The sequence below is a fragment of the Lissotriton helveticus genome, chromosome 7, assembly GCF_964261635.1.
Source record: "Lissotriton helveticus chromosome 7, aLisHel1.1, whole genome shotgun sequence".
NCBI lineage: Eukaryota > Metazoa > Chordata > Amphibia > Caudata > Salamandridae > Lissotriton > Lissotriton helveticus.
The window spans coordinates 1,684,418,990-1,684,442,066 of record NC_136068.1 but is presented as its reverse complement, the minus strand read 5'-3'; the positions used below and the strand labels follow the sequence as shown (position 1 = coordinate 1,684,442,066).

At 43.7% G+C, this 23,077-nt stretch overlaps 1 protein-coding gene across 1 annotated transcript in view; it reads right to left on the bottom strand.

Annotated features, from left to right (window-relative positions):
* Positions 1-23,077, bottom strand: part of LOC144767619 (putative methyltransferase DDB_G0268948) — a 495,479-nt gene that overhangs the window by 6,449 nt on the left and 465,953 nt on the right. Inside the window, exon 5 of the mRNA XM_078651026.1 lies at positions 15,362-15,462. Coding sequence (XP_078507152.1) covers positions 15,362-15,462 — 101 coding nt within the window. The remainder of the gene's footprint in view (positions 1-15,361; positions 15,463-23,077) is intronic.

Genomic DNA, 23,077 nt, shown 5'->3' with positions numbered 1-23,077 from the left:
TGTAAGGATTTGGGAGTTTAGTTGAAGGGGGTGAATACCCTTATCAACAAATAATCACAAAAATTCTTGTCAGGGCAAACCTTTAAAGTCAATAAATTTACCTGAGCTCACCCCCCTGGTAGCTATGGAATAGAGCAGATAGCTTTAACTTATCGGAAATGTGTAAAGGATTTATGCATTTACAAAACAGTGTTAAAGTTAAAACACTACACAAGAAAAAAAATGCCTAGGTTCGAAAAATGAGTACATTTTAATAAATAAAACAACAGCAAAATGACAAAAATCCAATAAGGGAAACCAGAGTTATGACATTTTTACATTTAAGTATGAAAATAACTCTAAGAAGTGTTAAGCTCCAACCACGGTCATCTAGATGTGCTTGACTGGTACTTAGGAACAAATTAGGGCTGGCCATGATGGATCGCGGGTTATAAACACCCACTCGTCTGTGGACACTCATACCCAGTTCCGGAGGCAGCTCCTCTCCAATCGGTGCCTGGATAGCTGGAAGGATAAAGCAGGGAGCAGGCCTAGACAGGCCGAGATGTTAGCGACATCTGCCTCAGACTGGTTGGGCCTCTTTGAAGTTAAAGTTCCTGGGCACAGCCCAGATGGTCCTCCTCCCATGAGGTATATAGGTTGACAATATTATTGCATCCAAAACATCAACCTGTTCTTAAACTGTAGGGTAAGCACATCAGTTATTTTGCTTTTACTTACCTCCTAGGGCAATTATAGGTAGGGTTAATAACAATAACAATATACTATTTTAGAATGCAGTGTTAGGTGTAGTAATTGTCACGGTATGATTGTAGGCTAGTATTATTGACCTTGATATAATGTAATACAATTGATAGCCACAAATAACACATCTAGATAACATGCATGCTGGTTTTAAGATGTTCCCTACATTCACAAACTCCGCAGAGGCCAGCTCAAGTAATTCCAACTTGGAATGTGTGGGGGCTAATATTAGGCCAATCTTTTTTTTAGAAAAGAATCAGTCAATTGTTGAGCGAGTGTCCACTGAGTAACATAGATAGAAGACTAGAGAGGGGCTGAAATAAAAGTAGTGATAACGTTCACAGACATTTACACTAAGAGAAGTATTATCTCATTAACCTCGTAACACAGGAGTTTGACATTATAAACATTGTATAGGTTGTTTTTAATTTATTTATTTATTTGTGTATTTTATAGAGCGCACTGCTGCCCCAACGGGGCGTCCCGGCGCTGAAAACTTTGAGAGTGGAGGGCACAGGAGTATGTTAAAGGGAGAACAGATGGGTCTTCAGGGACTTGCGGAAAGACAATTCTGTTTGGGAGGAACGTATGGCCAGCGGGAGCTTGTTCCAATGCTGTGTGGCACAGACCTCAAAGGTTTTTCCACCTGCACGTGAGCGTTTAAAACGTGGAGTTTCCAGGAGGAGAAGGGAGTTGGACCGTAGTGTCCTGTAGTTGGTATACGGTCGCAGGGTGTTTTTCAAATGGGCGGACCCCATACCCCTCGAAGCTCGCTGGGCCAGCGTCATAGCTTTGAAAATGCACCTTTTGGCCATTGGCAGCCAATGCAGTTTGCGGAGGTGGGGGGAGATATGGTGTCTGAAAGGGATTCTTTCCACTAGCCGAGCGGCGGCGTTTTGGACCGTCTGGAGTTTTTGACATTGGCCTGCTGTGATACCTAGATACAGGGCATTGGCATAATCAAGATGGGAAATGATCAATGCCTGGATCACAGTCTTACGGCAATCCGCTGGTAGGTAGTTGATGAGCTGTTTGATGGTCCTCATCTAGCCAAAGCAGGAGGCTGTCACTGTTTGTACCTGGGCATTGAAGCTGAGGTGGTTATCCCAACGGACTCTAAGGTTTCTTACTGAGTCTTTAGGCGTGGGGGCTTGGCTCAGGTCTGGTGGCCACCAGAGAGTGGAGTCCAGAGGGGATGGTGAGTTGAAAAACAGAATCTCAGTTTTTCCTGCATTGAGTCGAAGGGAGTTGGCATCCATCCACTTGGAGATGTCCCTAAGGCAGGTTTTTAATGGATCAAAAGCAGAGGGAGAGGGGGAGTTGAAAGTGAAGAGAAGCTGAATGTCATCGGCGTAGGAGATGGATTTGATCCCAGTCTGAGCGATCAGCTTTGCCAGGGGGGTGAAATAAACATTAAACAGAAGCGGGCTGAGAGAGGAGCCCTGTGGGACTCCTCATTTAAGTGGTCTGGCTGTAGAAGTGTAGGGAGGGGTGAAGACCTGCTGTGAGCGGTCAGAGAGATATGACGTGAGCCAGTTCAGCGCAGTGCCACCTATGCCTAGGTCCGCCAGCCTCCTCAGCAGGATCCTGTGAGAGACGGTGTCAAATGCTGCTGAAAGATCCAGCAGCACTAACACCGCTCTTGACCCTCGGTCGAGCGTCCACCTCACCGAGTCAGCCATTTCAATAAGGGCTGACTCCGTGCTGTGGCCCGACCTAAAGCCGTGTTGGGAATCATGAAGAAGCCCGTTGGTTTCAATTAAATTCGCCAACTGGGAGTGTACCAGTTTTTCCAAAATTTTAGCCGGGGCGGGCAGAAGGGAGATGGGCCTGTAGCTGCAGGGAAGGTCCGGATCCAGATTAGGTTTCTTAAGGATGGGGACCAGGGAGGCGTGTTTCCACTTAGCGGAGAAGCTACCCGATCTGAGGGAATCATTCCAGATTTGGTTCAAGTAGGGATTCAGAAGGGGTGCCAGTTTTTTATATTGCTTGGCAGGCCATGGGTCGTTGGGAGAACCTGATTTGCACTTTAGTAGTTCAGACAAGGAGTCTGCTTCCGAGATGGCTGAGAATTCGGAAAAGGCAGCCTGTGATGTTGAGAGAGTGGGGGATACCTCTTCCCAGTCTTCTTTGTTAGGTGTGGGGAAGGAGGAATAAATGATCTCAATTTTATCCTCGAAGAATTGTGACAGTTTGTCGCATAATGACTGTGATGGAGGCTGAGTTCGAGTCAGAGCATGGGGGTTTGTAAAGGAACGGACAATATTGAAAATCTCTCTGGAACCATTGCTGGCAAGTTTGATTCTGGAGGCTAGAAAGGCCCGTTTATGTTCTTTAATCATTCTCCGATATTCTTTGAGTGCTGTTTTGTATGTGCTTTTCCTTTCGGGAAAGAAGTTCTGCCTCCAGAGGCCTTCGAGAGATTTACAGGCAGCTTTTTTCTGCCGGAGCTCGTCTGAATACCAGGGTGCAGAAGGTGCAGCCCGATAGGTCTTGATGGGTTTAAGAGGGGCTAAAGCATCTAGGGCCTGGCAAATCCAAGCGTCCAGGTGGTCGATCTTTCGGTCGAGGTCAGGAGACTGGCTGGGGAGGGAATTTTTCAGATGTTCCAGGAGAGTATCAGGGGTGATGCGGCTCCAGTTTCTACCTGTTTTTGGGGTGATGGTAGGTCTGAAGGAATGGGGAATGGTGATCTCAAAAGGGATAAGGAAGTGATCCGACCAAATAACCGGGGTTGGGGGAGTCGCCTGGATAGAAGATAGGTTGGAACAGATCAGGTCCAATGTGTTACCTGCTTTATGCGTAGGTAAAGTTATTATTTGGATTGGGTTACAGGCCGCTAACGTGGAGAGGAAATTTTGACTATGCAGACAGGATTCATCGTTGACGTGGAGGTTGAAGTCTCCTAAAGCGGTAAAATTTGCATACCGTGTGCTGAGCTGAATGATGTTGTCTGCCAGCGCCGGTAAGTGAGAGATGTTGGAGTGGGGGGGGCGGTAGATGAGAATTCCGGAGCAAGAGGAAGACGGGGAAAGTTGAATATTAAAAGGGTGACCTTCTATACTGTCAGGCAGGTCAAATGTGGGGAGGGTAATTTTCCATCTGGAGTTATGAATTAGGGCAACACCTCCGCCCTGTTTACCACTGGGTCTGTTGGCACAGATGATACTGTAGCCCTCTGGTACGGCCTGGGTGATGGCGGGATTCGTGGTGTCGTTTAGCCACGTCTCGGTAAGAAAGAGCAGGTCCCAATGGTTGTCCCGGAGGGACTGCCAGATGTCAATGGCGTGTTTGCTCAGTGATCTACAGTTGATCAGCACCGCTTTAAGGATGAGGGGAGGACAGGCTCCGTTGGTAGGGGTCGAATTCGGGACGAGGGTCGGGCTGGCTGTAAGATTCGAAGTCGGAAGAGAGAAGTTGCAAACTGTGCATGTGTAGCCCTGGTTGCAGGCGTCAAATGTGGAACATGGGCGAGTAGCGCAAGGGAGTTGTCTCAGAGACTTCAGCTCCGCTTGAGTGTAAGACGTGGTGGTATGGCTAGTGGATCGGGCAGGGGGTCCGGCCCCGGTCGCGTCCAGATCGCGGACGAGCGCAGACAAGCTTGCCTTATGCGCGCCTTTGGCTCGCAATCGTCGCGCCCGCTGCGCTCGTCCGCTGCGCTTCCGGTATATGCACAATTTTATGGTGAAGGGACGATGGAGGGGGGCGTGGCCTCTGAGTGGGCGTGTACCCGGTCTGGGCGTGGGGAATGGCGTTGGGAAGATCGGTGATTTTCGCCCTTACCAGCGCTCCTTAAGCTTCGTCGAGGGGTGTCTGCCAACCACAATCGTGTGACAGACAAGGTGAGTGAAGATTTAAAAACGCAAATATTTTTCAGTTAAAAGACAGATAAATGCAGAATCTAACACACTGCTCCCGGCTGTGCCTCAGGAGTAAACACAAAGTAGTCAGCGCACTTGCAGTTCAGCGCGCTTTTTGTAGCATAGGCGGGGGGCGTGGCCTCTGAGTGGGCGTGTACCCGGTCTGGGCGTGGGGAATGGCGTTGGGAAGATCGGCGATTTTCGCCCTTACCAGCGTTCGTTAAGCTTCGTCGAGGGGTGTCTGCCCACCACAATCGTGTGACAGACAAGGTGAGTGAAGATTTAAAAACGCAAATATTTTTCAGTTAAAAGACAGATAAATGCAGAATCTAACACACTGCTCCCGGCTGTGCCTCAGGAGTAAACACAAAGTAGTATAAATATCAGTAATATCAGTAGTCTTGACATATATTGAGGAACACCATGTGCTTGGAACAAATAATAAAAGGTTTAGGATAATGCCAAACCTAATGATAAAGAAAAATGAATTCCACAGAGGGCATGATGAAGGAATATTAAAATATCTTAGAAAACAGTTGATAGTCTACACATAACATGAGTGGCATATCTTGCCCTATTAAGAGTTGATACCACAACAATAGAGGAAAACAGCAGAGTAGAGCTTCATGATATATGAAAGAAAATACCCTCGGGAGCTTACCTCCACACTGCTCCATCCCTTAATGAGTGCCTGCCGAGAATGCGCCCTGGCCCTGTGTGCTGGTACCGCTGGCGTGAAGGAGAGCGGGATGTGATCGAAAGGCGAGAAGTCTGTGGGGCTGATCGTAGGTACTGCGGTCCTCGCTGGGAAGTGCTAGCCCGGCTACTGCTGACGGCAATCTCCGGCTGGAGTGAAGCTTATGAGAGCCGGCTGGAGTTGCTTACCAACCAAGACGCCGGAGTTACAGAAGCGTGCTGCACGAGGACAATGGCTATGGCAGCGCGAGGAGTAGCACAAAGCAAGACAAGCTCCACAATACCGGCTCCTACTGCTGTTACAGGCCTGATGCGAAACCCAATGTGAAGGCAGGCATGGAATAAAACAAATCCGGGCAAAACACAGGTAAGAAGAAGAGTAAAATAAATACCGGGAAAAATGCTAAACCCCTCGCCACGAGCTGCTCATTTGCAGCAGCAGGGGATAAGTAACAAACTGTGATCACAAATCTATTCCCTAAAAAAGCAAATGAGGATCTGAATACAGAGGAGGGAGGTCGGAGGGAAAATCAGACCAGTGGAACCACGAACAATGAGAAAGCTGATGTAGGACAGAGGGCGACCCAAGAGAATTTGTCTGATATAAATGGCATGCGAATGTCATGGGGGTCAAGTAATGAGACTACCGTTCTGAACATGGATGATACAGCAGCAAATATACCTCAAAAGAGGGAGGGAGGCAAGGACAATGGTGGGCTACAAGGTTATACCTCCAATAATGACCAAATGAACACAGATAAAAAAGAGAAAGTGATAAATGACCCCAGAGCGAGCCAAGAAGTAATGCAGTCCCCACTCACACTGGTAGAAGGTTTACATGAAGGCCTTTTAGATAACACAGATCTGGACTACCTGTTCCCTGATCCTATGGAGAATTTTTTCTCGCTGAATGAAGAGTCCGGTGACTCCGAAGTTATGAACTCACACAATGGTAGCAGTGACGATGGGTGTGCAGATACAACAACAAGCAACTGCAGCCAACAGGGAGGAAGAAAGACGCACAGGAAATCCAAGAAGCTCTCAGAAGGGAGAAAGAATGCTCGTAAGGTTGGTACAGAGGAACAGAGTTTGAATTCTTGCATATAACAAATTTGTTTAGCTATGTTTTTTACGTGTCATAACAATGAGACTAAAAAATCTTTTATAAAAATTATTTTCTTCTCTTTGAAAAATAATCTTGCCATGAAAATAAATAGGATGTAAAAGATGTAAAAGAAAAATAAATACAATGAAAAATAACATGTTTGTTTGAAACTTTATATATGTGCAGCATCCACTGAAAATGATAGATTGATTCACTTAAAAATAGTATAGGTTAGTTTAGAGGTCTTCTATTGCTGTTTTAAATGAGGAGTATCACCCCAAACCCCCCTCCACTCTTATGAATTATCACGGACCTGCTTGATGTCAATAAAACTACAAGCCCAATTTTATAAAACCTTTTTCTCATTGTACTGTACCCCGAAGAATAAAGCAAAACGGGGGAACCGAAAGAGAACGACATGCCCTCGCTGCACATTGTTTGAGGCCGATATTGTGCACAGGTTTGCCTCATCTGATGTATTGTCAAATTTGATAGCAGAAATGTCAGTTTTTTATCAGAAATATTTCAAACAGGAGTGAGTATCACAACGGAGGAGATAATGTTGGGCATAGCAAACATTAGCCGGCCAAAACGTATGCAAGGGTTAATCTTTGTGGCAATGGCCGTTTTATTATGCTGAATTATGCAATTAAAATTGTGTCTCTGTTCGGGTATGGGTCAAGGATGTAAGGGTAGGGGGAGGAGGGGTGCTTTGTGTAATATGGAAAAGGCCTAATAAAGATATTTTTTTTAAAAAAAAGAAAGAAAATGCCCTTTTTTGTAGCCATCCACCCAATATTTGATTATACTGCTGGTGCATGTGTTCTGACCTCTAAAAATATGTAGAATTGGCTAATCGATATGTTGCATATTTAATTTACCTATATGTCCATAGTATGCGGTACCCCGTGTAACCAGGGTCAGTAAATTGAATTTCTCTAGGGGGCCCTTTGGATACCTTCTGGACATTTTTCCGACCTGCTGCTGGTTGTGGTACAACGAGATGCTACCTGTTTGTGCCCCGTTCCCCTGGTGGGACTCGTGGTCCAAGGGTGCACCGGCTGTTTTCTTCGCCGTCAGAGGGCCTAAAGGTCATCAGCTGCTGCTGCTGGGGGAGGCGCTGTCATCGCGCTACAAAGCGCCACCTTCCCCCACGCAGCGCGGTTCCCTTTAGAAACCTTCTGGACATTTTCCCGACCTGTTGCTGGTTTGTGGTACAATGAGACGCTACCTGTTTGTGCCCCATTTCCCGTGGTCCCAGGGTGCACCAGCTGTTTTCTTCGCCGTCAGAGGGCCTAAGTGTCATCAGCTGCTGCTGCTGGGGGAGGTACGGTCATCACGCTACAAAGCGCCGCTTTCCCCCACGCACCGCGGGACGCGCGCGGGCGACGCCGGGAGAAGCCCAGGACAAGGGTGGGGCCATCTGCGGCTGTCCGAGGCCGAAAGAGGCCGGGCTGGGCCACCCCCCTTGGTAAACGCATCAAAATTGAACTACATATCGACATTGGGCATGACGTATATGTTGTAGTATTTGATTCAACTGCTTCCATTTATCTCATCCTTTATTTTGGACACAATTGATTAGGTGTGCCATGGCGTTAGGGTGAACTTTATAAGCGGTTGTACAATTGACTCTAAAGTATTTGCTGTAAAGGCAATTGGTTATATAACAAAGTGCTAGAGGTGATAAGAAGGGAGGGTCTTTATTTCCTCGCTGTTTTCCTCAAACAAGTGTAATTGGAGGTCTGTTACTGAAAATATTCACCTGAGTGTTGCATAGTATGTCTTTGATTGGGTATAGTGGAATTCTTTTTTCTTGGTATTTATCTGAGAAACATTCTCAGTCTTTGTCTGGGTAACGGGGGGGGGGTCTAACTTAATATATTACCATGAGTAAGCAAAAAAGTATAGCGGGGACTCTGGACAATTTTATTTTAAGAGCTGAATCGCTTATATGCCACGAAATTGCTCTTGCGGAACACAGACTATCATTAGATCCATCTAAACTCCCGACATACCAGGAACTTGCCCAGCCAAACCCGTCAGCCTTGTTGCAAACGTCAATGAACAATTGTACCACTCCGACGTCCCCTTTACTAGGCAGTATTCCAGTACATGGCACTCCTATTGCTAATATGCAGCTTGATGAGGGAGAGCAGGCATCACCATCTATAGCAACTAGACTCCGAGGGCTAAGACAGGGGGGCCTAGCGATAATTAAAAAAGCTAAAAAAAACTCACCTCAAGGGAAACGGAATACTAAAAAAATTGGGGAATCTGGACGATCAGGGGTGTCAAAAAAGGGGCATATAGAGCCAGTAGAATGTACAGGGGCATTATGTAAATCATTTGGAACACAAACTGAATTTGATAGCCCATACATTTGAACAAAGTAGATGATATGGTTGATAACTTAGAAGATACTGTCGCAGATATTTTTAAAACTACCTTAAACTCTATCGAGTCCAGAATAAATGATTGTCTGGGTGCCAAATTGAAAGATAATAAAAATGCTGAAATTAATCAGGTTATGCACAGACTTTATATTATGATTGAGAAAGGGAGAGTTAATAATGTAGAAGGGGCTAAACTAATCTCAGAATATAGGGATAGTATAATTATTGAAGGCAAAGGTGTGAACACCGATGGAATTACAACCGCCCAATCTAGGTCAGACCCTACGACCAACACTGGTATGGTGGAGGGAGAACTTACCCCAGAAGAGAAGACGAATTTCAAGCTAAGACCATTAGTTCAAATGATAGAGGGGTGGAATACGTTGCCAAAAGAATAGGCCACCCCGAAACCTGTAATTCTAGGGGAATAACACCCACTACAAGTAAATCTGATTTGACCCCCAATCATGATATATTACATTTACCCACAGCTGCATGTCCATATGTTTTAATACTAACTGGCATTCCGGCCTTAAAGAAGAATCAAATATAAACATGGGCAAACCTAAGGAACAAGGAGGTACAAAAGATTTAGCCCATATAAAATGAATGAAATTATAATGGTGCAAAGGGTGGGTAGGGTGGGTATACATAGGAAAGACACTGAAGGCAACTGTATAGTTGTAAACTTCAGGCGTCCCCACATAGTTCGTAATCTCCTAAGAGTACAGGAAGAGATTCCGGCACAGAAAACTAACATCCATGCCTTACCCTTGGGGTTCTTCTATAGACCGGATGAGGAAGAAATATTCCAACAATGTGATAACTCCTTCCCCCTTCAAACCTCAAACAGGTTCCAGGAATTTTCATCCCTGGAAGCAGTTGATTGACTGAATTCGTCAATGGGTTTGGTGAATGGAATAGAGAACTTACCGACACCAACAGAAATGGTAGGGGAAAAGGTGGGCTTAGAAGTTGTATTACAGACCCAAGTGTTAATGACCTGCGAGTCAGATATGGATGTGAATGGGCTGGCCATCGGAAAAACTGTACTGAGTGTAGGCGACAAAGCAGCTCCGATAGATGACAATGTGAGTCTAATTAATACTCTGCGAAACGAATTCCCCATTGATTTGTGTGGTAATAATTCCCCAGGAATAAGGCTCATTTCATGGAATATAGCGGGTTTCAGGAAGAATACCAGTGACCCTGAATGGAACGAGTACATTGAAACGAGCGATATTTGTTTTTTACAGGAAACCTGGGCGTTAAAAATCCCGCATAGAGTGGGGTATAAAACATTCAATGTGGATGCAGTTCCATCTATCACAGGTAGACCCTCGGGGGGCCTTGTAACATGGGTGAAAGTAACCCTAGAGATTAGAATAACAGTATTAAATATTGACTCACTAGACATACTCGGTATACGGATAAATACAAAGGAAGGAAGGGTGCTATACCTATTCAATGTGTATAACAGACCAGGCCCCCTATCCAAAGAGTCACCGATAATTTAATTACTGGACTCATTCCTGAATAGCTTGGATGAGAGTCCAAACATTATACTAGGTGGTGATTTGAATTGTAATTTTGAGCCTATTATAGGGCTTGGTGATATTTTTGAGGATGAAGATAGTGCCAATAATATTCCTATGGTTAACAATGCCAATCCAGTCCCTTGTACCGTATTAGCTGTCCAAATCATGAGATTAACAGCTACACATGGTTTGAGGGCTTGCAATGGAAGATTGCCATCAGACTCACTAAAAGTCCCTACCGTTAATAGGAATGACTGCCAAAGTAGAATTGATTTTTTCATGGTCTCCCTTGATATCTGGAATTACGTACAAGATTTAGAGATCATACCGAGGATCGAGAGCGATCATTATCCGCTCGAATTATTGGCTTCCAGAGGTTTATTGTCTATTACATTTGCGGACAATAATGAAGTAGGTGTCTCACCCAATGTAAGTAATGATGTGGTTGCAGCTACTAACAATCGTCGTTCATGAAAATGGGCCCATATTTTGGAATATGGCGAGGTGTTAGTAGGAATTTATAGCTTACTGGCTGATACAATTGCCAGACACTTGAGTACACCATTCGAAGGGAATGCCTTTATAAATTTACAAAATGGGTTGTTTGAATTATTAGCACCACTGGTAAAAAGAATGCCAAGAAAAGTAACCAAAAATGTTAAAACTATGGCAAACAGGAAACCTTGGTATGACAAGGACTGCCGAAATTGCAGGGCCAGATTATTAAAAGAAGGACTCTACTGAGATTAAGGAGGCCAGAAGAGATTATAAGGTCGTACAAAAGAAGGCACGGTCAAATTGGGACGACGAAAGCTAGGCAGATTTGCTCATGGCAGCCAAGAATAAGGACCAAGTGGGGTTCTGGAGATTGATGGCAAATGGGAACCGTTCAGGAGGATTGGTTAGAGATTTCTTTCTTGATGAGATGACGTGGGTTGAACATTTCACCAAACTATATAGTGCTCCTGATAATATTAGGCTCCCGGACAAGGATACACCATTGTTAATTGATAGCGTTCAAAATTTGGAGTTTGAATTGGAAGAGACAGTGGCAGCTATTAATGCAGTTAAAAATGGAAAAGCACCCTGACTTGATAAGGTTCCGGGTGATCTTTATAAGCATGAAATTAACGTGTGGGATCCTTATATTAATCATTTATGTAATATTTTAGCGGCATGGGGCGCATTTGCCGGATAGCTGGAGAGGAAATCGTACTCATTTTTAAGAAGGGCGATAGGAATAATGCAGGGAACTATCGTCCTATCAGTTTAATGTTTTTTTTACAAAAAATGTATGCAAGGCATATTTTAGCTCGTATGAATACATGGATTGATGAAAATTATATTCTCACGATGTTTCAAGCGGGTTTTAGATCAAGAATAAGTACTGTAAACCAGGTTTTTAGATTTTGTTGCCTTTGTTGGTAATATGTTAGTTTAAGGAAGGGACATTTGTATGTGGCATTCGTGGATCTTAGGGCTGCCTTTGATCTTATACCGCGTGAGTTATTATGGGAGTCGTTGCATTCTATAGGGTTCCCCGATTGTCTCCTACAACAGATTATAAGGTTGCATGATAATAACTTTGCCAGAGTGAGATGGAGTCCAAACGGTGATTTAACAAAAGCTATACCAATCAAGAGGGGAGTACGCCAAGGATGCGTGCTGGCGCCCATACTGTTTTCACTGTTGGTTAATGACATTCCATCTTACCTGGAGGGTTGTAATAATGACGCCCCTAAATTGAATGGACAAAGGGTTCCTGCCCTTTTATTCGCAGATGACACTATACTAATATCCCAAACCCCTAGCGGATTGCAATCTCTCTTAAACTTATTCCAACAATATTACAATAGGAAGGGCCTTGAAATAAATACAAATACGACCAAATACATGGCCATACATCCCCACAAAACCATTTTATGGTAATTTAATGTTAAACAATGAAAAAACAGAAGCTGTACAGAATTTTACATACTTGGGAGTTTCATTGGATTCTAAGTTAATGTGAAAAACCCAGTTAGAAAAAAGCAAAATGCTATTAAAAAACAATATATTGCCTATTGTGAAAAAACATGGAGAGAGTATTAGCAAGGCAGTATCTCCGGCACTCGAGGTTTTTAAGTTTAAGGCACAGTCTGCGGCATTATATGGGGCAGAAATATGGGGGCCCATGTGTAAGAATGTTTTCGCAATAAGTGAAAACAAGTTTTTTAGGGCTCTCTTGAGATTGCCAACAAGTACCCCATTAATACCTGTACTGTTGGACCTAAATATGAAGCGCACTGACCATTATGCTATCCTCTGACCGCTATCCCTGTGGGTAAGACTCTGGTGTACACCAGAACTAGATGATTATAAGAATGGTCTTCAGGAAATAATGAGAACAGATTGCAATACTACAAATGTTTGGTTAAAACATGTTCGCACATGGTTAAAAAGAATCAGCTTGATTCAGTTTTGGGAAGATCCATCAACATTGACCCAAGATTCGAAAAAACTACTTAAAACAGTATTTTGGACATATATTTACAGTAGTATTTCCAATGATCATACAGGTGGAACTCTGACAAACAGCTTCCTTGTATTTAAAGATACTCCTCACTTTGAACAGTTTTTAGACGTGGTTTAACCACCATTGGCTAAAACTTTGTTTATGAAGTTAAGGTATGGTACTTTGAAAACAAACCAGACCGTTGCTAGGTGGATAAGTTCTTGTAAGGAAAAGACCTGCGATTTATGCACTTTATGTACGAGTAATATAAAAGAAGATGAAGCTCATATCCCGTTTTTCTGCCCTTTTTACGAGGTAGCTAGGAAAAGATGGATTATACCTGTTTGTCGGAATTTGGGTGTGCGCTCCTATAAGAAAGCAGAAAGGATCCTTAAGACTGATACCAGGCAGCTGATAGTTTTTGGTATCAGTAGATTCTTAATGGCAATAAGCTTTTTACGTAAAAAAATGGGTCTGAATCTTTAATGAAATTCGTGATGTAAGGACTTAAACCTATAGAGAAATTAGTGATGGAAGTGTATTGCAATTACTTATAAATTGCTGCTGCTATTGTGTCCATGTATTACAGATTTTAAAAGTGCTTTTGCAATAGGACATGATTACAAATTGTTCTAAATGTATGATTCTATGTGCTTTTAATTAGATGCCTTTTTAGCTTATTTAAATTAGATTTTTAATGTTACGATTTCCAAACATCTTCCATGCTATCTGTAAGAGGAGAAATTATCTAAATAGAATTGATTGTAATGTGTGTTTTTATGTATCTTTTATGGCTCGATTCGGCCGAAATAAAGATTATAATTGAATTGAATTGAATTTCACTAGCGGACTGCAGCACTTATTCTGCCTCCACTATAATGACAAGTGAAATCCTGTCTCTAGACCTGCCACTGTGCACTGCAGCCTATCTGAGCAGTTCTCGAACTGCCATTTCAACTTGTCAAAATCTTTCTTTTGATATACCTAAAATTTCATTTTTAATGTCTATAAGTCATCCCTAAGGAAGACCACATGGCAGGGTGCATGATATTAATATGCAGGACATGGGTATTTTAAATTTTATCTCCCCTGGAATTGAAAAATCTCTAAAGTGTTTATTCACTGTTAAAGGACTGGCTTTCCCCTTGACTAACACTGGGTTAAACTATAATTCGTATAATTACTAACTCCAGGTTGGGATTGGCTGGAACATACTTTAACTACTTATTTCTCACTTAATAATTCATACTCACTTTAATGAGTCAGATTTGATATAACTATTAAGGAAATGGTGGTCTTAGCAATTCATGTTATTCTTGCCTAAAGTCTCTAGTAACCTTTTTGAGTTAATCTGCTGCTGTCTCTTCGAAGCCTGTTTCGCCTCCACCTAGGAGGTTTGAATGCCTCCCAGGAAAGAGAACAAAAGGGCCTTGGGTGGGAGTAAGATTGACCTACTCCTGAAAGGGTGGCCTGGGGGATGTGCCCAGCATCTGTACAAGCTTCAAAGGGGCATTCCCTGACCCATGCTGGTATATATGTTTGCAGGAGGAGTTTCTCTTTTTCCTAGACATACCAGGTGGGTGCCCAGTTCTCTGCCAAGGGGAAAAAAAGGTTCTTCCATGTTTGTTTTATGCAAAGCAGTGCATTGTGGAATTGCGTATATTCTACCCCCAGAAAGTTATGTCAAAGTGGGTAGGGCTGCCCTGGGGAATTGTTTTCCTTATTGGTCAGAGATTCTCCCCCACCCACAAGCTAGTGGCTGGCAGCTGCACCCGCCGCAATGACCCCCAATTGCACCACCACCTCCCCCCAACACAAGGGTGGCCCGCAACAGACTCCCAAAAAAATCCCACCAGCCTTTCCATGGCTGTTTTTCCACCATGGAAAGGCTGGTTACAGCCAGCTTCGTAATTTGGCGGAGGGTGCATTCTAGGCACTGCCACCATATTAGGCATGCTCACCGCTCCACCAGGCAATCGGTACAATTGACCGGTGGTTTTTGCATCCGCTACGGTCGGAAAGTGATTTCCCCCGCCATCGTAATGTGGTGGGGGGAAAATTGCTGACAGTGGTGGGCCTTCTGCCATCGTAATCACACCCTTAGTTTCTATATTAAACCTGCACTACAACACAATTGGCCTTAACACGTGCCTGTGTACCCATCTAGTTCAACACGATGACCACTGTTGCCACTTACCACTTTTTGGGACTGTTTTTATTTAAACATTTAGAAATTCATATCTCTGGTTCCCTTTATCTCATTTTAGTTGTTTAGGTGTCTGTTTCTTCATTAAAATGTACTCTAATATTAGTGTCTGCTTAAGCCTGTCTGCTCTGTGCTACAGCTACCAAGGGTTGTGCCCAGGTTAAAATGATTGAGACCTAACTGAACCTAGTAAAGAATACTGCCATTATGACTTGAAGAGGATTACACTCCACTGCAATCAATAACCACTTTCTCGCAATATATATTGGCAAACCAAAAGACAAAGAAAGCTTCTTTGTGCAGTAAAAAAAAAATTCCTTACCTCGTTTTATCTGGAAATGGAATAGCATCAAATATTTCTTGGTAGCCAGAATTCACATGCTTCATACGTTTGCTGTGAAATGGTACAAGACATTTTTCGACCTGCAATGTGATTCAGAGGAAAATATATGTTGCCAGTCATATAGAACATATTGATGCTTCTCTGTACAAAGTTTTACTATGTGTTCTTATTTTTATGACCCATGTCCTGTATAGTATTTAGAAACTACAGTTTCCAGATAATGTACATCTTTTTTTAATAGATGAGGAATAAAATGTAGATTTTTAAATGGAAGACACTCTTGATGTAATCCTTGTGACGTCACAAATGACATCATGAACAAATTACTTCTATGCAGGTAACTCCATGTAATTGTAATCGAGAGTGTGCCTATCTACATAAAGAAGACATGGAAAAGTACTTACACGTTTAAACCATGTGTACAAAAATCCCACAAGGCATGTACTGTTCATGTTCCCATTACACATGGTAAAATGGATGTCCATTGTTTATGGCAGACCAAGCCCTACCAAGTCTTCACCCCCAAATCACAAAGGTAAACTTAGACCAGAAGTCTAACTTTAGACCAAGAGTCCGTGGGCCAGATTCGCAAAGGTAAACATAGACTTTAGGTCTAAGTTTAGCTTTGTGAATTAAGCCTTTAGACTTATGATCTAAATTTCGGCTTCAGGTCTCAGCAACAGGGAGAAGACTGTAAGTTTGACAAGAAACAAGACAGTTTCATCTCTAGCATATCCAAATTCCAAGGTGCAAGGGTTTCTATCTTGGCACCTAAATCCTCTATAGGACCTACATAACATACAAAATAAAACCTGTGTTGTCAGTTGACCCTGCTCCTCAGTGTGAAGATGTCAGAAAGCTATGATTTTGTCCTACCTGCATTTTTATTTTACTTTATTCTCTCCACAATTGAAGTTTGACCTCTGGTATGCCGGGGCTTCGTAATCAGGCCCCAGCTCAATCTGCTCTGTCTTAAAAATAAAACATGTTTTGTATTGAATAGGCCATTTGTTACACTTTGGTAAATCAGCTATAATTAGAAAAACGAAGTATAACCTGCCCAGACGCGCATGTTGGAACAACAGGCTGCATGGCTGTGCTCAACATAAATGAAAACGTTTGTTTGTGTTTATATTTCCAGGTTTGACACTTCAGTAAGTAAACTGCAAACATGTGCCAATGTTTTACACATCTTCAAAAGTTTCACATTTCGGATATAAACATAAAGGAGATGTTTCCTTCAGTTCATCTGGAAAATGTAACATGCTTAAAGGCACACAACTATGCACATGCTGTGGAGATCTGTTTTTTGTTGTATGTGTCATTTCTGTCTAACTCTATTTTTAGTAGATGAATAGCTATGGGAAAATGAAAGAAATATTGGATTTTAATTATCTACACTCAACTATGTTTTAAAAGTAGTCAAAGTGCTCATCTGAATTAAAATATTAGCAATTCTCCCATGTCCTGCACCTTATTGCCCCACCTCACATCCCTACCTGTCCATCACACATGGACTGTTTGTGTTATGGAGATATCTCAACCTCAGTGATACAAGGCACCTGTGACCCAGAGGGGTAGGTACTTTCTTTGAATCTTGGTTGGCAGTATTAGGCTGGGTCTGGACAGAGACCAATAAGAGTTGGACACCATCTTCGTTGACTATGGTGCCAAGAACTCTGAAATGGCTAGTACAGCAGTGCAAAACATAAAACAATCAAGTGCAGTTTGAAACATCAAAATGGAGAACCAAGACCAAAACCAATATACCTTAGAATTTTGCGGTGCATGTTGTATACAGTATTAAAAAAAACAGTACTATTTTTTCTGTTATTATGTATTCTATATATGATAACAATATTCAAAACAGTTACTCTCAATTCGTACAGTTTTTCCATAAACATTGAAATGATGCATTCTCACACTGTGAGTTCTCTTTTGGTCTCCCTTATATTGTCTAAAAAATGATGTGGTCTTCAGATTCACATTCAGTTAGCGCCAACACTTGTTTTAATTCTGTCACATGGTCAGTGTCTTAAATTTAACCAGGCTTAGGTTTGTGTGACATGTGCCAGCGGTACTGTGGATTCGGGACTGCTGCCTTGCGTATTGCCACAACTTGCCTTGATCTTTTAAACTTAGGTAAGATGGGGTGCTTTGATTCCCACTATTGTCTGTGTTCATGACTGCCCCTAGGCCTTAACATGCATGCTGGTGGCAGCCCATAACTGTCCCTTTGCTTGTATTCTTTATGCATCAGGATCTTTAATGCGTGGCATCACTCTTTAGCGTGATATCATTAAGCTGGCATGCATTTTCTTAAAGGTTGTGTTGACACACATTTCTTCCATGCCACATACCTCTTATATAGCAGTGATAGCTGTGTACTTTTTTTGTCTTAATTGTGGCTCTGTTAAACAACAAAAGAGTGTTGTATGGTTATACAGGACCACACAAAGGAGCAAAAAAGGATAGAGAACTGGCCTCACTTAGGTAGGTTAGGAAGGCCCTCACTCACCACCTGGTGATGACATGCTTCATCATTGAGCCCCACTAAAAAGGCAGAGTGCCTCTTTAGTGTGCTTCGACGCCAGATCTACTGCGGAGCAGGATTTGTGAGTTAAGGCGTGCAGTGAAAGTAAAATAAATGGTGGTGAAGGGTATATAAAAGATGTCTAAGTTTTGGCAAAAAATGATTTATTGTATGGTCACTTAGGGCATATATTTAAAATTATGTGTTGGAAAGTAGTCCACAATTAATTGTGTGGTTATTTCCAAAAGTTAACGTCAGTCAACATGCTTCTGCCTATGAAACGGTGTAAAGTTACCAGGCTTTCATCAGGACTATAGGAGTGTTCTAGACCCTGGTGGTATGGACGCGCTAGGGGCGTGAAAGTGAAAAAAGGGGTGAAAAAAGTGCAAAAAGGAAGAAAACATATCCTCCTAGTAACTCCTGGTTTAGGAGGCTTCTAAACATTAGGTTTCTGCACTTAAAAGGTGTAGCGAGGGGACACCATGGGTCACGGGAGGGGGGTGGAAGCGTATTTGGCACACCGCCCTTGACGCTAGGCACCCGCTGTGTACCTGCGAGAACCCTCTGACCGGACCCCCCTCGTCGGGGTCCGGTCAGAGGGTTCTCGCAGGTTCTTTCCAACACATAATTTTAAATAATGCCCTAAGTGACCATACAATAAATCATTTTTTGGCTACACTTAGACATTTTTTATATACCCTTCACCACCATTTATTTTACTTTCACTGCACGCCTTAACTCACAAGTCCTGCTCCGCAGTAGATCTGGCGTCGAAGCACACTAAAGAGGCACTCTGCCTCTTTAGTGGGGCCCAATAATGAAGCATGTCATCACCAGGTGGTGAGTGAGGGCCTTCCTAACCTACCTAAGTGAGGCCGGTTCTCTGTCCTTTTTTGCTCCTTTGTGTGGTCCTGTATAACCATACCACACTCTTGCGTTGGTCAACAGATAAAACCGGGGAATAGGAGTGTTTTCTACCACTCCCTACCTCTCTCCTTGTTTATACACTTAATTGTGGCTCTGCATCATGGCACTGAATGTGTCAGTTCTTTTCTGCCATATTTATTTATTTATTTATACAATTTCTAAAGCGCGCTACCACCTGACATACATCTTGGCGCTAGTAACTCATAGACCATATCAACACAGGAAGGGGGCTAATGCACAGGCCTAGTTCTTAGGGAAAAGCCAAGTTTTTAGGTTCTTTCTGAACGCGAGGAGATCCTTGTGTTGCGTCAGTTTAAGAGGTAAAGTGTTCCACAGCCTGGCAGCTGCCACCCCAAACGATCTGCCCCCTGCTCTAACTTTATTGAAACGTGGGACTTTTATTGACATGCCTCTCGAGGAGCGAAGCACTCTGCCCGGAACGTACTACTCAAACTTTTGCTGGAAAGAGATGGGTCCTTTTCCATGCAGGGCTTTAAATACTAGACACAGAGATTTACATTTAATTCTCTGTGTCACGGGGAGCCAGTGCAGCTACGTCAGTGCTCCAGAGGCAGAGGACCTCTTTGACCATCCTAATACCAATTTAGCAGTGGCAGATTGTATCCGCTGTAGCCTATCTAGCAGGAATTTAGGGGACTCAAGAAGCAGAGCGTTACAATAGTCAGCCCGACTAAGTATCGTGCTCTGTGCTATCAGGGCGCGGGCTTGATGGGGTAAAAGAGGGAAAATCTTCCTCAAAGAGCGAATAATCGCCAGGCAGCAGCTCACCACCTTCCCCACATGCGCCTCCAGGGAGAGGTTACAATCAAATGTTACCCCCAGGTTACGGACTGTTTTAACCGGCAAGCCGGGGTTGGGAAACTCTGGGGGCCACAGATTCATGGGCAGCCCTCCCGTGTTCCTATGCATCTCAAAATGCATCAGTTCAGTTTTAGCTATGTTAAACTGAAGGGAATTCTCCTTCCGCCACTGTGACATATCCTCTAAACATCTATGAAACCCCTCTACTGAGATGGACTGCTCTCCCTCCAGGGAGAGCATAAGTTGCGTATCATCAGCGTAATTGATGACTTTGATGTTATAGCGCTTGAGGATTGTCAGCAGGGGTCTCAAATAGACATTAAAAAGAATGGGGCTGATGGCCGAGCCCTGAGGCACCCCATGTGAGACAGGAGTAAAGGCAGATTGGTAAGGAGGAAGGGACACCGCTTGCTGTCTCCCTGAGAGAAAGGAGTGAAACCATCTAAGGGCCACTCCCATGACTCCCACCTCACTCACCCGTCTCAACAAGATGTTATGGTTGACCGTATCGAAGGCGGCAGACAGGTCCAGCAGAATCAACACTGCTGCCTGGCCCCTGTCTGCCCGCCTCCGAAGCTCATCCATTACGGTCACTAGTGCCGTCTCCGTACCATGAGCCGGTCGAAAACCGAACTGCTCCTCCTCCAGATGTTTAGCCTGTTCCAGGTGTGCGAACAGTGTGCCACTCACTACCCGTTCCACTACCTTGGCCGGGAAAGGGAGAAGAGATATTGGCCTAAAATTCTTCAGACATTCTGGATCGAGGGAGGCTTTTTTAAGCAATGGCGTTACCAACGCCTGCTTCCACTGACTAGGAACCGCCCCTTCTGAAAGAGACTGATTACAGATCTTACACAGCAGTGGGAAAAGTTCTACCCCGAATTCCTTCCAGATTTTACAAGGCAATGGATCCAAGGGGGAGCCATACACAATACTGTCCGTTGACCTGCAGAAGTCCTCAATCTGAAGAGGGGGAAATTCAGGAAGGCCCCCCAAGGCATCCTCCTTCGTGCTATCATTCCCTGTCAATTCACCCTTGTCCTTAGTGAGGGCCAGCTGTTCAATTCTAACTATTGATGGCTCTGGTGCCTTCCCCAGCTCCTCAATGATAGAGGCAACTTTATCATGAAAAAAGTTTGCAAGATTATCACAGAGCCTTTGAGATGGCAGAATGTCATTTTTACAACACTCAGAGTTTGTCAGGGTATTAAGAATTTTAAAAATACAGCGGGAACTATTTGAGGCCCTAAGATTCTCTGCCATAGCATATGAATACAATTCCAGTGGTGCACACGCACCAGAGAATACTTAAACACCAAATGCGAAGTAGGCATTGAATCATACTTAGGGACTGATTACAAGTTTGGGGGTGTGGGAGTGGGCTGCCACACCAGCGCCCCACTCCCACACTGCCAAACTCACCCGCCGCCCACCAGGTTACGAGTTTCCTTGTGGTCTGGCAGACTGTGCTTTGGCGGTCCCGCAGCGGTGCAGCTCATAAGTGAGCCTTTAAACTGCAGCACTGAGGGAGTGCCAAAGCAAGTGCCTGCAAGGCAGAGACTCTGCAATTCATGCTGTACACAAACTGTGGTGAATCCATTGAGGGGGGCCTGTAGGGCTCTCTTACCTTCTTGACTGCCACCCTTTTCAGAACGGGATCACCACCATGAAAGTTGTGGAGGCCAGGAAAGTCATAATATGCTTGGTGACACTGCAACGGCACCAGCAGCATATTGCTGTCCCTGACCAATGAGCCAATTTTGAAGGATCATGGGTCCACAGTGTTTGCGGCGGTCCCATGGTGGTCCGACTGCCAAAGTTGTAATATGGCAGTCGGACCCTAGGTGGGGCGGTAGCCGCCATGCCAACACGGGTTTGGCTGTCGTATGTACTACCAAACTCGTAATTACACCCTACGTCTTTTGGCATCTTTGCATCCTTTGGTGTAGTATAGCCGTTAAGGTCATTGTCGACATTGCTAAGTTAGCATGAGCTCTGCTGCCATGATGCTGCTTTTGCACTCATTACTACATGACTTTATTTTGCCAGACTCTGTGCCTTTCACGTGAGAACTTTCTGCTTTCTGCGTTCTCTGTCTGTTCCTGAATTTTAGTCTGAACACGATGTGCAAGGTCGATAAACAATGCCCCTTGTTATTCTGTTATGAACAGTCCCGAGCACTTAGACAAAACATGCTACACAGATGCAGATGCTGGAAACCCATGCTTTGATATTATGGGATGGCAAGTTGGTTTAACACACACTTGGAGAGGGATCTTTCCAGCAAGAAGAGCTCTGCCGTTCCTATGATGTAAATACTACAGTCTAGGCAATAAGGTATGTGGTCTGCTTACAAAGCCCAGAGATCGTCTTTTATATTATAAAGCTTGTTCTAGTCAGGGGGAGGGTGGTTAGACCTTATAGTCTGTTATCCACTGTCTCTATACAATGATTTCCCCTTTTATAGTCTATGGACTTGCTACAATGCTAACTGTTTTAGGTTTATGCGTTTTGCTGCTGGTAGTGGCTTGTATACTACATTATAGAGCACAATAGTTAAAATAAACATTTTAAACGATATCAGTGACTCTGACTATTCTTATTGTGGACAAGTACAGATGAATGAGCAACAGGGTATGTCTTCCTACTGCAATTCCTGAGAGAGTCTGGAGTGTTGTGTTCTGGGCTGTCCAATCATTTGTAGCTTCATGATTATGTAGGAGAATGAATAAGACACTATAGCTAGTTGGTTCTGGGATTTTGGGCACTGATGCCTGTGCATAGTTCTGTGTATGTGCAGAATCCCCACAACATGGTGCCACCAGCGTTTGGTCTGGTACTTATCTGTGAGACGCCTGAGTAGTGCTTGTGCTTGTCCACAAACCCCTCACTTCTGTTTCCGGAGACGGTTGTGATGGTGTGACCTCCTATATTGTGAAATTTTAAAAGGTCTTTCTTTTTCTTTTTACCCATTATTACGCTGACACTCATAAGTTGTTATTCTGCTATTGATTTTGGAGGTTGCCAAAGCACCACCTTACGGCGCACCGCTCACGGCATATTTGACTCAAAAAAGAGTCCCTGATGCTGGTGTTGCGCTTATTTTTGTTGTTGAAATGGAAGCAGCTTATAGCTTCGAGGTCTTTTATTCTTGGGTCACATTTCTGGCAGTCGATGGAACAGATACATTGTTTCACGAGTATACTGCTACTTCCCTTCCGGAGAATTCTAGACCCTATAAATCTCTTGAAGTTCCGCTAATGGCTTGGCAACACACTATTTGGTTTAATGGCACCCTTCCTCACCCTGTGACTGCGGATTTGTTTAGGCCCCTTGTCAATTGATGGGGCCCCATGGCCCGTTTTGGCTGGTATGCCCCACATCCAAATTATCTTAATGTTCCAGTCGCAGAG